At 35.3% G+C, this 18,733-nt stretch overlaps 1 protein-coding gene across 1 annotated transcript; it reads left to right on the top strand.

The window, feature by feature from the left end:
* Window positions 1-9,874: 9,874 nt before the first annotated feature.
* On the top strand, window positions 9,875-17,328 carry SMCO3 (single-pass membrane protein with coiled-coil domains 3). Its single transcript, XM_079141527.1, has 2 exons — window positions 9,875-10,006; window positions 15,728-17,328. Exon 2 carries the CDS (start codon window positions 15,744-15,746, stop codon window positions 16,419-16,421), a length of 678 nt encoding a protein of 225 aa, XP_078997653.1. The 5' UTR covers window positions 9,875-10,006; window positions 15,728-15,743; the 3' UTR covers window positions 16,422-17,328.
* The last annotated feature ends 1,405 nt before the right edge of the window (window positions 17,329-18,733 follow it).

Raw genomic sequence — 18,733 nt, 5'->3', positions numbered from 1 at the left:
CATTGCATTGAGCTCATTCATTAAAAGAACAAAAAGTCAACAAATAAATGACCTAACATTATATGTCAAAGTCCTAGAAAAAGAGGACCAAATCAATATCAAAAGTAGTAGAAGAGAGGAAATAACTAAAATCAGAGCTAAAATCAATGAATCTGAAAAAATTGACAAAACAAAAAGTTGCTTCTTTGAAAAACTAAATAAAATTGCTAAACCCTTAGCTACACTAATGAGTTGAAAGAGAAAGAAAACTTAAATTACTAAAATTTGTGATGAAAAAGGAAACATCATGATAGACACTACTGAAATATAGAAGATAATTAGAAACTATTTTGAAAATATATACTCAAATAAAATAGAAAATCTCGAAGACATCAACAAATTTCTAGAGACATATAATCTACTTGAACTGAAATAGGACATATATAATTTAAATAGATCAATTCCAAGCAATGAAATAGAAGATGCCATCAAAAGCCTACCAACCAAGAAAAGTCCAGGACCAGATGGATTCCCAGTCTAGTTCTACAAGATCTTTAAAGAAGAATTAACACCAATACTCCTCAAATTATTTTATGAAACAGAAAAGGAGGGAACCCTTCCAAACTCATTCTATGAGGCTAGTGTCACCCTGATACCAAAACCAGACAAAGACACATCAAGAAAAGAAAACTTCCGACCAATGTCCCTGATGAACATAGACACAAAAATTCTCTATAAAATTCTGGCAAATTGCATACAAAAACATATTAAAAAGACAGTACACCATGATAAGTGTGGTTCATCCCAGGAATGCAAAGTTGGTTCAACATACCATTGGTTCGACATACCATTACAAAACATGTAATACATCACATCAACAGACTTAAAGACAAGAATCATATGATTATCTCAATAGACACAGAAAAAGCAATTGACAAAATACAGCACCTCTTCATGTTCAAAACACTAGAAAAACTAGGGATAGTGGGAACATACCTCAACATTGTAAAAGCTATCTATGCTAAACCCAAGGCCAACATCATTCTAAATGGAGAAAAATTGAAAGCATTCTCTCTAAAAACTGGAACAAGACAGGGATGCCCTCTTTCACCACTTCTATTCAACATGGTCCTTGAAACTCTAGCCAAAGCGGTCAGATAGACTAAAGAAATTAAAGGAATATGAATAAATCACTATTTGCTGATGACAAGATATTTAGAAGATCAAAAAAATTCCACCAGAAAATTTCTAGAACTCATAAATGAATTCAGCATAGTAGCAGGATATAAAATCAATACAATAAATCAAATGCATTCCTATACATAAGCAATGAATCCACTGCAAGAGAAATTAGGAAAACTACCCCATTCACAATAGCCTCAAAAAAATAAAATAAATGGACTGAGGTGGTAGCTCAGTGGTAGAGCACTTGCCTAGCATGTGTGAGACATTAGATTTGATTCTCAGCACCACAAGTAAATACATGAATAAAATAAAGGTCTATCAATATCTAAAAAAAAATTTAAAAAATAAAATAAAATAAAATACTTGGGAGTCAACCCAACAAAAGGGGTGAAAGACCTCTACAATGAAAACTATAGAACAGTAAAGAATGAAATTGAAGAAGGCCTTAGAAGATGGAAAGATCGCCCATGTTCTTGGATAGGCAGAATTAATATTGTCAAAATGGTCATACTACCAAAGTTTATAATTGTTTTAACCAATTCCTATTAAAATTCCAAAGACATTCTTCTTAGAACTAGAAAAAGCAATCATGAAATTCACTTGGAAAAATAAGAGACCCAGAATAGCCAAAGTAATCCTTAGCAAGAAGAGTGAAGCAGAATGTATCACAATACCAGATACTACGGAACAAAAGCAACAAAAACAGCATGGTATTGGCACCAAAACAGACATGTAGACAAACGGTACAGAATAGAAGACACAGAGACAAACCCATATTAGTACGGTTATCTCATCCTAGACAAAGCCACCAAAAACATACATTGGAGAAGACAGCCTATTCAACAAAATTGTGCTGAGAAAACTGGAAATCCATGTACATCGAAATGAAATTAAATCTCTAGCTCTCTCCCTGCATAAAAATCAACTCAAAGTGAGTAAGACTTAGGGACTAGAACAGAGACTTTGTGCCTACTAGAGGAAAAAGTAGGCCAAACCTTCATCATGTCAGCTTAGGACCTCACTTCCTAAAGCACAGGAAGTAAAATTAAGAATCAATAAGTGGGATGAATTCAAACTAAAAAGCTTCTTCTCAGCAAAGCAAACAATCAATAATGTGAAGAGAGGACCTTCCAGAATGGGAGAAAACCTTTATCACATGCACCTCAAATAGAGCACTAATCTCCAGGAAATACAAAGAACTCAAAAAACTTAACACCAAAAAAATAAATAACCCAATCAATAAATGGATTAAGGACCTGAACACCTAACGGAAGAATAAATACAATCAGTCAACGAACATGAAAAAATGTTCACATCTCTAGCAGTTAGAGAAATGCAAATCAAAACTACTCTAAGACTTCATCTCACTCCAGTCAGAATGGCAATTATCAAGAATACAAGCAATAATAAGTGTTGGTGAGGAAGTGGGAAAAAAGGTACACTCACACATTGCTGGTAGGACTGCAGATTGGTGAAACCACTCTGGAAAGCAGTATGGAGATTCCTCAGAATCAGAAGACTTGGAATGGAACAACCATTTGACCCAGCTATCTCACTCCTAGGTTTATACCCAAAGGACTTAAAATCAGCATAGTACAGTGGCACAGCCACATGATTTTAGCAGCTCAATTCACAATAACTAAGCTATGGAATCAACCTAAGTGCCCATCAACAGATGAATGGATAAAGAAAATATGTTACATATAAACAATGGACTATTACTCAGCCATAAAGAAGAATGAAATTATGGCATTTACAGGTAAGTGGATGGAACGGGAGAATATCATGCTAAGTAAAATAAGCCAAACCCAAAAAACCAAAGGTTGAATGTTTTCTCTCATAGGCAGATGCTGATCCATAGTGTGGGGGTCTGGGGTGGGGGATTGGGAAGAATGAAGGAACTTTGGATTGTGCAAAGGGGAGTGAGGGGAGGGGTGGGGCAGTGGGGATGGAAAGGACAGTAGAATGAGACAGTCATTATTACCCTATATAAATGTATGATTACACTACTTGTGTGACTCAGGACCATGTACAGCCAGAGGAATGAGAAGTTATGTTCCATTTATGTACAATGTGTCAAAATGCATTCTACTGTCATATATAACCAATTAGAACAATTTTTTTAAAAAAATGAACATGAAAAAAAAAAGATGATTTGCATCTGTAGCTAAACACCTTCCAAAAAAGAAAACTAAAGGCCCAGAGGTTTCACTGGTGAATTAGAGCAAAAATTTATAAAATAATTATTAATGGACTGGAGATGTGGCTCAGGGTAGAGTGCTTGCCTGGCATGAGTCCTTGGGTTTAATCCTTAGCACTTATTAAAAAAGAAAAAAGGAATTAATAACAACCCTATACAATATCTTCCAAAAATAGAAAAAAATTCTTATTTTAGGAAAAAACTACAGTGTATCTATCCCTCAAGAACTTCAACACAAAAAATCTTCAATAAAAATATTAGTATCCAATGCGACAAGTAGAAAGACTAACACATCATAACCAATTTGATATTTATCCCCAAAATAAGAGCCTAGTTTAACCCTTCAGAAAATCAGACTAAGGAATAAAAGACTTTTTTTAAAAATTCAACATCCACAAATGATTTTAAAAATCTTTCAGAAAATTACAAATACAAAAAAAATTTCCCATCATAGAGGGCTCTTATTAAAAAAAAAGAAAAACTATAGCTAGGCTGGGTATATAGTTCAGTGGTAGAACATTTGCCTAGCATGTGCAAGATACTGGGTTTAATCTCTCGCAGCATTTTTTTAAAAAGGACAAAAAAATGCAACTAACATAAAAAAGACTAAATGTTTCTTCCCTAAGATCAAGAATTTGAAGAATTTGACCAGGATGCCCTGGACATCCTAAGGAAATATGCACACTGGGAAGGAAGAAATAAAACTACTTCTATTTGAAAACAACATGATTGTTGTTCCAATCAGGTTTTTTTGTTGTTTTTTGTTTGTATGTTTGTTTGTTTGTTTTTGCTGCTGTGACTAAAAGTCCTGACAAGAACAATTTTAGGGGAAGAAAAGTTTATTTTGGGGCTCATGGTTTCAGAGGTCTCAATCAATAGAAGGCTGGCTCCATTCCTTAGGGTTCAAGAGGAACCCTGTGGTGGAGAGAAGTTACTCACATGATGATCAGAAAGCAGAGAGAGAGACTTTACTTGCCAGATACAAAATATATGCCCCAAAGGCATGTCCCCAATGACCCATCTCCTTCAACCACACCCTACCTGCCTTCAGGTACCACTCGATTGTTTCCAAAAGGGGATAAATTCACTGATTGGGTCAAGGCCCTCACAACCCAATCATTTATCCTCTAAATCTTCTTGTTTTTTCTCATACGTGAGCTTTTTCGAGATACCTCACATCCGAACTATTCAATTGCCTACAATAAAAAAAAAAAAATCCCAAGAGGGGTTGAGTTGTAGCTCAAAGGTGGAGCACATGCCTAGAATGTGTGAGGCACTGGTTCAATCCTCAGAACCGCAGAAAAATAAATTAAAAAAAAAAATGTAAATTGTATTCATCTACAACTAAAAAATAAAAATTTTTTTTAAAAATCCCAAGAAATCTATAGGAAAGCTCTTAGAGCTGTAATTAAGTTTAGCAGATACAGGGTCAACATACAAATATAAAATGCACTTCTCTTCACTAGGGATAAATAATTAGAGGTCAGTAACTTTTTATAACTATGATTTACAATACTCTCTCTATGAACTACTTGGAGAATATATCCTTAGGTATAAATTTGAGAAGATAAGTACATAATCTGTATATTAAAATTCAAAATAACCTAAAATTCAGAAGAAAAACATCTAAGAAAACCCAAATAAATGGAAAGACAAACCCTGTCCATGAATTAAGAGATTGTATATATAAAACATCAGCTCAAGTCCAACCCACAGATTGGAAAGCTCTATATAGTTAAGATGATCACTTTTTCCCAAATTGATCATGCAATTGCAGTCAAAATACCATCAAATTCTCTAGAGATACAGAAAACGGAATTCTAAAATATGTGTACAAATGTAAAGAATCAAGATTAGACAATTTTTAAAAGAACAAATTTGGAGGACTCATGCTATTTGATATTGAGATATACTTTAAAACTACAGTAAACATGACAGTGTGATATTGGTGACATGTAGACCAACAAAACAGAACAGAAAGTTTGGAAATAGATACACAAATGTGGTCAACTGATTTTTAATAAAGATACAAAGGTAATTTAATAAAGAAAGTTTAGGTGTTTTCCAACAAATGGTGCTAGGACAACAGAACATCCATATGTGTAAATATGAACCCATATACTGGCCCATATACTTCACACCATATGGAAAAATTAACTCAAAATGGAACATAGATATAAATATTAAAGTAAAACCATAAAACTCAAAGAAGAAAATACAGGAGAAAATTTTGTAACCTTTGGTCAGTCAATTAGTTCTTTGATGTGATACCAAAAGCACATTGATTTAGAAAAAAAATGGTAAGCTAAACTTCACTGACTTAAAAACTGCATACTGTTCTGTAAACATGCTCTCAACAGCCAGGTGTGGTGGTGCATGCCTATAATCCCAGGCACTCAGAAAGCAAGGCAGGTGGATCACAAGTTTGAGGTCAGCCTCAGAAGTGTCTCAAAATAAAAAATAAAATGTCTTAGGATGTAGCTCAATGGTAAAGTGCCCCTGAGTACAATGCAAAAAAAATCACACTTCTGACAGAAGACTTTTATCCAAAGACCCTCTAGGTATTAGACAGAACAATTACTTGACAGTGTTTGTGGAAGCAAAAACATACACAGTGACAAAATCATATGAAACAATACACACACAAATGAGTACAAATTAACCTGGAAAAATCAATAGATTGGTGAATTACATCAAAATTAATATTCTGACATGATGTTGTAGATTGTTCCAGATGAATCAGAAAAATACAAGGAATTCCTGTAATAGTTCTCACAATTTATCTGTGAAAATTTGGTTTGGAAAAATTAAGACCTAAAGGAGGAGTGCATTGGCAGTTCTTTGACAGTGAGATATATTTTATCATGACTTTTTGAGAGAATACAAGCCATCCACATAGTGTTGTCCAGATGACTGGTTAGAGATATGTGCTTAGACTGCAGGAAAAATTATTAAATAGCAGCAATATATTTGGGGCACAGCCACAAACCAGCAATGATAGAACCATGAGATTGAAAGCACCCAGGGAGAACATACAGAGTGAAAAGGGAGCTAACCATGGAAACCTAGAGAACACCAATATTTAAGAATATACAAATGATGAGAATCCATGTAGAAATTGAAGGAACGTTTGAAAAGAGAGAATCATACAACCCTAAGAAAGTCAACAGGAAAGACTGGCCAATAATTTCAAATGCTATAAGTAAGACAAACACTGTATATTATATATTCTATTATAATAGGCACTACAATGCCATTGGGTGAAGCAAGGAAACACTATCACAAAGAGGTGGGGATATGTGCAGAAGCTACATTACAAATATTGAAAAATTAATGGAGAAAATGAATTAGAGATAGCTGCAGATACATTGACAAATTGGAAAGTCTGCGATGAGGTGAGATAAAAGAAAATACAGGGTCAAAAGTTGATGATGTTTAGGTTTGTTTGATTTTTTGATGCAATATTTAAAAAAGCTAGTTTTTAAAATGATTTTTAAAGTGTTTAGTTAATTGAACCAGGCAGATTATTCAGGGAAGGAGTAATTTATAGGTTTCTAGTAGAGCTTTTCAGGAAAAGGGAGTGAGTTCAGAATAAGGGGGAAAGGAAAAGATTCTTAGAGAAATTATCAAGAGAGAAGCTACATGCAGATAGCATTGATCAATTTCACTCATTAACCACTCTCCTCAACCCAAGCAGTTAAATCAGCCTTCCTGGCTCCCTGGCACCACCCTGATTCCATTGCCTGCACTAGAAAACTTTGCCTCCTCTGAAGGTTCAGTCCTGACTATTTATTCAATGCCAATACTAACTTTAGTCAAGGAGGATATAAGAAGTTCAAGTTGACCTGGCGCAGTGCCACACACCTGTAATCGCAGCAACTTGTAGATTGAGGCAGGAGTATTACTAGTTCAAGGTCAGCGAGACCTTGTCTCAAAATAAAAATTAAAAAGGACTGGGAACGTAGTTCAGTGGTAAAGCACCCCTGGTTTCAATTCCCAGTCCCCCTCCCCAAAAGAAGTTCCAGTTTATTAGTATAAAGTCAATATTGCTTCTAGTTTGTCTTTGAAATTCTGGAAAGGAGACTAGTAGAATATGCCTAACTCTTTTGGCATCGTTATTGTTCATACCTTAATTATGACAGCTCTGCAGCGTGGAGATTCCTTAGAAAACATGGAATGGACCCACCATTTGACCCAGTTATCCCACTCCTTGGCCTATATCCAAAGGACTTAAAATCAGCATACTACAGTGATGCAGCCACATCAGTGTTCATAGCTGCTCAATTCACAATAGTCAGATTGTGGAACCAACCTAGATGCCCTTCTACAGATGAATGGATAAAGAAACTGTGGTATGTATACACAATGGAATATTACTCAGTCATAAAGAAGAATAAAATTATGGCATTTGCAGGCAAATGGATGAATTTGGAGAATATCATGCTAAGTGAGATAAGCCAATCCCAAAAAACCAAAAGACGAATGATCTCTCTGATAAGCGGATGATGATACATAATGGGGGGTGGGAGGGAGGCAATGGAGGAAGGACAGATTATATAGAGGAAAAAGAGGGGTGGGAGGGGTAGGGGGAAGGAAAAATAACAGTGAGTCAAATATCATTGCCCTATGTAAATGTATGATTACACAAATGGTATGCCTCTACTTCATGTACAACCAGAGAAACAAGTTGTACCCCATTTGTTTACAATGAATCAAAATAAATAATTTTTTTTTAAAAAAGAGTACCATAGATAGAACCATAAAAAAATTATTACGGCTCTGGTTTGACTTCTATGTGGTGGAGAGAAAGGGGTATTTGAGTAAGAAGAAAACATTAAGAAGAATGGAAATAAGCGAGAAACAATAACACCTTAGGTAAAATTGCATTGAACAGCATTCCTCAACAATGTTCCCTTCCATAACAAAACACAACTGTTTTTAGATAGGGCAGATGACAGACATACCCTGTCCAGCTACCATAGGCATGGAGTTGGTGACCCATACGTTAGTTTCCATATCTACTAATCTAGTTTATATAGACTGACTTTATTTTGTGCATATACAAATATGTGACAACAGATTCCACTGTTATGTGTAATTATAATGCACAAATAAAATGCAATTATAGAAAAAAGAAAGTGAACTTCTTGAAATCCACACTTCCATATATTACTTCACAATAAAAAAAATTGATAGTTCAATATTGCCTAGGTAATGAAATACAATTTCTTAGCATGGCATATAAATTCACCTAGAAACTGCTCTCAATTGTCCACTACTTACCTTCTCTTAACTTCTGTCATACCCTGTACTACCATCATAGTGGATTCATTTTGTTCCTTTAAAAATATTGTTTTTGCTCAGCTCCTTTGCCCTTCTGCATTATCCCCTCCATATCCCACACTCTGTGCCTGAAGAAACCCTACTTCTCATCCATATCCAGTTCAGATACACTGGCCACACATACATTCCTTCTTCTCCTAGCCTACAGAGTGAGGCCCAAGTATACATCAAGTGCAAATTGATCCACTGGGACAAAAGTAAAAAATGCATAGCCCCTCTTTAGGATCACAGAGCAGCACCTTTACATCCCATAGGTCTCTTGCCTGGAATATTCATTCTGTATCCTCTACCCAACATCCCCCCAACCAGGAGATACTGTTATTGATATAAGAAATGCTTCCATTTAGTTAGTTTTGTCACATGTCAGCCACTATGCCAAGTGTTTTATATGCATTATCACATTTAATCCTTGTGACAATCCATAAAATATAAACACACATTACACCAATGGAAAAATTTAGAGATAAGTTTCCCAGGGTTATAAGACTAGTAAATGGCACTTTGGGTACACAAAAGCAAGACCATCAGAATCTAAACCCTGTGGGTTTTCCAGTGAGTTATACTTGCACTGGGTGATTGTCCTGATTCTGAGATATCTTTGCCATAGAAGAATCTATGGGAATCAGGACTAAATACAGGGAAGAAGTATGAAAGTCTCTGATATATGCTTTAAGGGAAAGGAATCAAGTTGGTCTTTAAGGTTTCTACGTGGTCAAGACAATTCACTACGATAAGAAAGAACAATAAAGGGCAGAACTCCAAAACTGAAAGAGGATCAAATTTTCTAAAAAAATTAAAAAATACAATAGGCTACATCTTAGCCTTTATATCTCTTGAGAACCTAAACAAAGCAAGCAGCAACAGATAAATGTACAAATGCAACAGAAGCTAAAAGAAATTTAATATCTGAAATAACTGACAAGATACTATCCCAAAATCTCAGAGCTGGAACCAAAAGGCCATCTTCTTTAATGAATTGAATGAGTTCAGTCGTGCAGCACCTTTCAACAGTAGAAAGTTCAGAGAGAACAGGAAACTTATTAAGTTTACCACTTTATTGATCTTTCAAATTATATTATTTAATATACACTATTTATACTAAAGTAGGAAATAGAAGAATTCTGAGATAAGCCCATGCAGAGGCAGCCTATAAACCAGACAGGCAGAGGGACCCAGCAGGGACCAACAAAGCCTATAAGTCATCACATTCCACCAGAAGCATCCAGATGAGACCAGATGGAAAAGCCCTGAAACAACGTTCCAGAACTGCTGGGACTACAGGCTCAGGAACACAGCAAGGTAAATAATCTGGACCTTCTCTCAGTACTGATATGATACTTGGATCGTCAATATTAGAGGGATTTGGGGATAATGTTCAGTTTTGATCCTAGCCATAGACAAAGTAATAGCTGTTATAAGATCCCATAGCATTTTGTGTGTGTGTATGGGCGATGCTTTTTCCAAAGATACCAGGAAAGGAAGAAAATTAACGACTTCTAAGATTAAGCTACAGCAGAAGACAGGCAGCAATGACAACAATTTCAGAAAGAATAAAGAATGAAAGGACATCTGTGTGCATGTGTGTTCCTTAAATGGATAGGAACATTTCCTTCTGTCTTAACGTTAATAGTGGCACTTGGTTTCTGTGAAAGAATGAATGTGGACTCAGACAAGTTTATAGAGATTTTGTTACCCTCTAAATTAAACCATATTTAAATATATGGCCACTTTATGTGTTCCAAATACACTGTTATCTTCTTGAGAGATTTATTTTTCCACATGCTTCAAGGCACATAGTAGAGGCTTCACAAATGAACATCTGATAAACTGATGAATAACCTTGATGTTTACTTTCTGGTTAAGAATACTATTGCTTTCTGGTCAGAAATATTCTTTAAAAGAATTTACATCAGAAAGTATATCATCACATCATGATTAATTTTTGTTTTAAATTAAAGGTCATGGTTTTGATTTGAATTAAATAAAGTTCAGAACTAGATACTGTCTGTTATTTTCTTCTGTAAAGTTCATACCCTATTTCCAAACTCCCAAGTAATCTAAACTTCCATGTTAGCAGGACCCATTTGGACAGTGAAGAATGGTGACAGCCCAGAGAACTGTAAATCCTCAGAAAACACCACTGTTACATCCACAAAATTATCCTAAAAAGTTTTATTTTAAAATGTGACAATCATTTTCATTTTGTAATGTGGTTCCTTTCTTGAAAATTAAATAAACTAATATCATTAAATAAACCTTATTATCATACACAATCACCAATATACTTCTGCTATGTCTTATATGCTCTTTAATCTTGAATGTTTACTTTTCAATTCAACATCCATTTCAAGTCATCTTTGTTTGCATTTTAATTTCCTAAGGCATGCCGATCACAGTGTTAGCGCTATGGAACTCGTTTCCATGTTATTATTTTTTTTATGAAATAATAAGTCAAAACTTTTTTTAAGCAACGGAATTCTCTCCTTAAATAAAAATTTACCCACCCAGAACTCAAACGCAGAGAGCAAGAGAAAGCGCAGTTGGTTTAGCATAGACTACCATAAAATAAGAATCCCGAGATCAAGAGCGCCACCTTCTGGCTAGTCATTCCCCAGCAGGCTGCTCCTAGGCACGTTGGAACCTATTTGATGTAGCACTTTGGTAAAATATTCAAGTATCAGCACGAACTGTGTACAAGAAGTGATGGTAACTCCCCAAACATTTTTTTTTTTTTTTACTGACACAAAGCACCATCATATGAGAACTCAAATTATGCAAAAGTTAAAATTTACCATACAGATGTGTACTTAATCAGAGCTGGGTTAAATATACCATGAGCTACCTGCTAATGCCCAAACTTCAAAAGTCACCAGATTACAATGAAAATCTAATAAGGTGGGGGGCAAGCACATGGGCCAGACCTCCTCTCAGGCACAGTATGTATCATCAAAAAGACATAAGTTGAAGCTTGCCTGAGTAACAACCATGATCTTTAAGAAGAACAACTCCAATTAATTGCAGGGCTTTTCTTTTGCCAAGTAGGATAATAGATCTGGGATTTACAACTAAATTTTTAAAGACAATAATAAAGACGCTGCACATTACCAACTATGGTTTTCCATGTGGTGCCTAACTTCCCCTTAATTATCAAGCAAATATTTATCAATTTGAGATGAGGTCCTCATCTATTCAATGTGTCAACATATATTAAAGAGGGGGTTGTTTAAAATTTAAGTCTGCACAAGTCAAATACCAACTGTATCCATAATTTCCTATGACAAATTACTTTCAAGGTAATTTTTCTTTGTATGCTTTATAGAGTCTACCATACTATTTTTTTTTGTCCTTTTTGTTATTTTTAGTTACATATAACGGTGGAATGTATTTTGACATATTCTGACATACATGGAGTATAACTCCCATTTTTGTGGTTGCACATGATATGAAATTACACCAGTCATGTATTCATATATGACCATAGGAAAGTTATGTCTGATTCATTCTACTGTCTTTCCTATTCCCATCCTCCCTCCTTTCCCTTTATTCCCCTTTTTCTAATCCAGTGAATTTCTATTCCCAGCCCCCCACCACCCTGCTTATTGTGAGTTAGCATCTGCATATCAGAAAGAACATTCAGCCTTTGGTTTTGGGGGACTGGCTTATTTCACTCAGCATGATATTCTCCCGTTCCATTCATTTACCTGCAAATGCCATAATTTCATTCTTTATGACTGAGTAATATTCTATTGTGTATGTTACCACATTTTCTTCATCCATTCATTTGTTGAAGGGCACCTAGGTTGATTCCATAGCTTAGCTATTGTGAATTGAGCTGCTATAAACATTCATGTGTGGCTGCCTCACTGTACTATGCTGACTTTAAATCCTTTGCGTATAAACCTAGGAGTGGGATAGCTGGGTCAAATGGTGGTTCCATTCCAAGTCTTCTGAGGAAGACTTTGTTCCAGAGTGGTTTCACCAATCTGCAGTTCCATCAACAATGTAACATACTACTTCACACATAGTAAAATAATACCTGTATTTATAATTTGTGCCAAAATGCAAATGATAAGAAATTCAGTTTAAAGATTTTAATTGGCTTTACTTGCAATCTTAGAGTAGGGTAACAGCTCATTGTTTAAAATAGAATAAGTGTTCCAATAAGCTGAGCAGAAGAGATTAGTTTTACAGATAGAAAAGAACTGAAGAAAGCAAAAACAAAACAAAAATTTTAAAAAACATATTGGTCATTTCAAAGTTACTTCCCTTATAAGGGAAGAACAGAGAGATTACAGAACAATAGAAAAATAGTTAACTGGTTAATATCAGATAATTTCAGGTTATGTTTTGTTTTGTTTTGTAAAGACTAAAGCAGAGGGAACATCATAATCATGACAATTGAAATTGACCTGTTTGGAAAATTTATTTTCTCTTCTGATTTCTTTAAAGGTCAGATAACAACTTAGTTCTTGTTTGGTTAAATGGCATTTCATGGATGAGCGACTCTCTAATTTTTAGTTTGACTGCTGGAGTCCAGTGCAAGAGCTTATTCCAGAAAAATGGCCTCCTATAATTTTTGCTTAACAATTGTTACTGAATTAATAAATTGTGCAGTATGTGTCAGCACACACCTGTAATCACAGCTACAGGGGAAGATGAGGCAGGAGGATCATTTGAGCCCAGGAGTTGGAGGCCAGTTTGGACAATACAGTGATATCCCCCATCTCAAAAAATAAAAAGGGATAAATTGCTTATAAATTAATTTCCAGGCCCTTCTAACTTCACCTGCCCAAACTATAATTCAATATTTTCACCTTCAATCCCCACCTCTCTTCCTAATTCTCTAAAATTTATCGCATTTGGGGAGTGGAAATGACCTTAAGTCATATTTAGTACTGGAATTCAGACATACCTGAGCAAGTATAGCAGCAGGCTTGCAGAAGATCGATTTGCATGAAGAACCCTCTCCATTGCCAAAGAAGGGGTACTAGCAAAGTAAGCCTGACTCAGCAAAATAAAAGTCCTTTTTCATTAAAAGGAAAAATAATTGTGAGCATATTATGAAGTCTTTTATTCACATTGTTATTGGAACCAAATCACAAATTGATGTCTAGATCCTAGACTGCAAGTGCAAGTATTTAAAAGGGGGGCAATCACTTTTTTGATGAGAGGGGTACCCAGGATTGAACTCAGGGGCACTCGACCACTGAGCCACATCCCCAGCCCTATTTTGTATTTTATTTAAGAGACAGGATCTCACTGAGTAGCTTAACACCTCACTTTTGCTGAAGCTGGCTTTGAACTCTCAATCCTCCTGCCTCAGCCTCCCCAGCTGCTGGGATTATAAGCACGTGCCACTACCCCTTCGGAAAATCACTTTTGTAGTGGAAAACATTCTGTCTTTCCTTGATTTCTGGTAAGATGGAATCTTTTTCATTAATTTATTAGCTACTATTTTTCTTCTATTGTCTGTACAGGGTTCTTCGCCCATTTAGCTGTTAGATTGTTATTATTGTTTCTATCAACAATAAAACTTTAAAAATTGGGTTTTTTTTTTTTTTTCATTTTTCTGTATTTTTCCAGTTTTTCTTCAGGTTCCCCCACCCCACTTGGTCAAAATTGTGTATTTTTTTCTATTTGTTTTGGATTTATAAAACCCTCCTCCATACAACTATCAGGAAATCATTCATTTTTCTCCTATCTTATCATTTGATTTTTTACATATATTTCACTACTTTTTAATTAATTTTTAATTCCAAAGACTAACCCATTTTGCCAGGACTACTTATGAAGTAATTCAATCATTATTAATTCGGTCAACATTTATTAATTGTATGGAAGAGTCTGTGTTAAGGACTATTTTGTTTCATGAATCCATTTACTCTTGTATTTGAACAGTACTGTTTAATATTGTGCTTTTATGGTGTTTTATTATGGGGTAGGAGAGTCCCACCATTACTTTTTCTGAAAAAATTAGTAGTCTATCCTGTTAGTCTTTCAGATACATTTTAAGATTCATTTGTGAAGTTATAATAAAGCAATGAAAAAGAATTGACCTCTTGGAAGAATTGGTTTCATTATCTCCATGTATCTTGCAGTAGTGGGGACTGAACCCAGGGCCTTCTGCTTGCCTTGCAGGTGCTCTACCAACTGAGCTATATCTCCAGCCCCACTTTTAATACTTTTGTAAGAAGACATTATCTTCTAGCACTAACTCTAGCTTATCTTACTGAAAGCCAAGTACAATATGGACCATTAAAATGATTTAAACTGTAAGCTTTGCAAACAGGGATTCTCAGACAGTCATAACTACACTGTCCTCCGTATGGTGCCCATCTCCTCCCCAAATGAAATTTTAACCCAAAGCTTTGGGTTATGTGCTTATGAGGAATTTCTTTTTAAAGATTCTAATTTTATATGAGATGCCTTTGAATACCCCTAGGTTTAGAAAACAAATTGCCTACAAAGAGATAAAAAGTGATTTGAATCTTTTAAATTAAGATAACCAAACATAGAAACACAAAAATCTTACCAGTTGTCCTCTGAACAGAGATCTCAGTATTCTTCTGCCTTAATAATTTGATCTCAAGTATTAGGTACATTCATTGTAGTTATTAAAGGATTGGGAAATTAAGAAGCACTAGTAATCAAGAGCTAACCATTCTGAGTTGGATTCTATTTCAAACAGAAGTTCTTAAATATTACCTGGAAAAAATCATGTTTGTTTTTTCATATCAGATGCTTGATAAACAAGAATATTTCCAATTTAGAAATTCCCAGCACCACAAAACCTAATGCCTTAATCTAAGTATTAATGGGCTATATTCCATTGCCATATTTTCCATACACTGACTCCAAATTTCATAAAAATAATTGCTTTAAAACCTTGTTGAGTTTTCTAAGGAATTCTTTAAGTAGCATATTGATACCTGGTTATACATGAAGTAAGAAATCCTGATCAGATTCACACAGCAGATATTTTTCAAGACCTTTAATGAAGACATATTTCTTATTTTTCAGAGATCATACTTGAAACATGGCTCAGAGTGATTTCCTCTATCCAGAAAACCCAAGGAGGCGGCAGGAAGTAAATCGCCTTCACCAGCAGCTCCTTGACTGCTTATCTGACAGCTTCCATGCCACCAATAAGCTGATAGGGGTTCTAAATATGCACTTGGGGAGCACGCTGACCTCCATTGAAATGAAAAGAGATGGAACTATCAAAGAAAACTGTGATATCATCATCCAAGCCATAATGAATATCCAAAAGGAACTGCAAAAGGTTGATGAAGCACTAAAAGATAAATTAGAACCAACCCTATACAGAAAACTTCAGGATATTAAGGAAAGGGAAACAGAGAAGATTGCAATAGTACAAAAGGTTATTTCAGTCATTCTGGGAGAAGCTACATCTGCAGCCAGCGCAGTGGCTGTTAAACTCGTGGGCTCAAATGTCACAACTGGCATAATTAACAAGTTGGTCACTGTGTTAGCTCAAATTGGTGCTTCTCTCCTTGGTAGTATTGGAGTTGCTGTTCTTGGTCTTGGCATAGATATGATCTTCCGTGCCATCCTGGGGGCAGTGGAGAAAACACAGCTTCAAGCAGCCATCAAAAGTTATGAGAAGCATCTGGTGGAGTTCAAGTCAGCCTCAGAAAAATATCATCATGCCATTACTGAGGTCACAGATATGGTGAAACATCAAATGAAATGAATAGTCATTTTATTTGCCACTGGAATATTTTTCTGCTTCCCTCATAATAACAGCATTTGCTTCTTTGATTTTCCATATGCTTCCAATAAGGACAAAAATGGGATAAACAGTTTGGAAAGGGAAACTGGAGATATTAAAACTAGATGAATCTTGAGTTTTGTGTAAACAATGAATTAATCAGTTGATGCAGATCCTGTGAGGTTAAAAACTATATCCTAGGATGTTTTCTCACCTTATTCTACCAGATCTACATGGCAGTAAATGCTATCACAGAGTAGCAGGTGTAAGAATTGTTTTTTTCTTTTCTACTTTCCAATCAAATCCTTAACATTTACATTTAATGCAGACACTAGCTTCAAACATCACTTATATTAAGTAACTTCTGGCTAGATACAAACCGATTACAATAAAATAGAAATGCTACCATATTTTTTAACTGTTAGATTTAGTCCAGTTTTCTGTAAACAGAAAGAGATTGAAAAATGTAACAACTGGTTTCAATGATGAAAGGAGACAATGTATCTGTGAACTTCTACTAACTATACAATGTAATCTGGGTGGATTAAAAAAAAAAGATAAAACCAAAATGATAAAAGTTGTGTTTCTATAACTGCAATCAATGCTAACTATGATGACAAGTATGATTCAAGTGATTGTTTAAACACTCTGGAACATTTTAAAAAACCAAGTTAGCAAACCCTAGCTATACATGCACAAAATGTGTTTAGGATGCAGAAAAGGAACTCACTACTCTTTATGAGTTTGTCACTTAAAGGAAAAGGATAATTTATTATGCGTTTTCTGGGAAAAAAGTACAATTTTATTTTCAATACCAGCAGAAAGGAGGCAGCTGCCTCTGCTACATGAAACATTAGATGACCTATTTCACTAATTACCTGATTTTAGAAAAATCCAGAGGTAATAGAGGCCTACTGGTTCAGCTGATTTTCTGTAGATACAAGTGTTTTCTAAATCCTTTATCAACTAAGAATTTCCATGGAGACTTTTTTAGGGTTACTTCCATAATTTTAATACTGTTGATCCAGGAATGTGTTTGTTGCTTCTTACATTCAAGTACAAAAAAAAAAAAAAAAAAAGTCTTGAAATAAGAAATGCTCAACATTTCTCAAAAAAATTTAATTAGCTATGTGAAAGATATGTTTCAAACGTACTCCATTTTCTTTCTCTCCTATTATGGCTTTTATAAGATGGTTGCAAAATATCACAATTTAATTCATCTCAAACTCAAATATTTTCCTTTGACTTAAAAGATCTTGTTATTGATCTAAGACTCAAATTCAGTCTAAGATCAAATTAAGAATTTACTAAGACAAAGTTTCCGTGTTACGAGCACATTTAACTTTTCTGCTAAAAAGTAATATTTCCAAAGTTTTGAAATATTTACAATTGATAGTAAGCTTTGCCTATATCTAACTTGTTTTTCTGTTAAAGGATACTTAGATTAAGATCACAAACACAGCAGAATTCTTAAACATTTAACTTACCTTTATGAAGATGGAAAGGAGTCTTAAGGAAAAGGGTATAGAGGGGAAGAAAAGGAGCAAGACTAGAGAGAAGTGCGCAATCCCGTATGTATAGTGACCTCATAGAGGTCTTGCGGTTGGTGAAAAGGTCAGTCGGGAAGGGAGCCAATACATCAATCTCACCACCTGTAAACTTAAAATACAAATGTATCTCTACATACATATTTCGCCGCTCTAAATTTAAAACTAACTGCAAGTGTATCACCACATTCTCCCGATCCTGTAGATTATCAATGTGAGACTCTAAAACTGACGTGGATTTATTTGTTCAGGGCTACGAACGTTCTATGTCGATAAGCCACTACAGAATCCCAGACGCACTAGAAGCCCACATGGGATGACCTGATGCTTACAAAGCACATTAAACTCAGTGGCAAGTGTTATTTATCTCGTTTTCAAATAGCGACACTCACAAAGGATTGCACCCGCTTACGTTATAAAAAATACGAAACTCCAACAATTAACACAATTCAGGGAGAAAGAAAAAAGGGCAAAACACCTCTCCGTTTTCCAAACGCACCGGAATCACACGGCTCAACAGGCTGAGCTCGGTGTGATTTAGTCAAAACGCCTCCGGCTCCAGAGGCAAGATAATCAGCCAATCAGATATCGACCTTCTTTTTCTTATTCTTATTGGACTACAAAGTGTCAATCGACGTGGGCGGGCTCTTAGCCTACAATCAACCAATTGGGCATTCTCTTATAGCGGAAGAGCCTCTGGTCCCGTAGTTCCTGGGCGCTAAGGTTCCACTACAGTGCAACGCTAAG

The sequence above is a fragment of the Sciurus vulgaris genome (assembly GCF_902686455.1).
Source record: "Sciurus vulgaris genome assembly, chromosome: 5".
Classification (NCBI taxonomy): Eukaryota; Metazoa; Chordata; class Mammalia; order Rodentia; family Sciuridae; genus Sciurus; species Sciurus vulgaris.
Note: the sequence above shows the minus strand (reverse complement) of the source record. Positions and strands in the feature narration are given on the sequence as shown.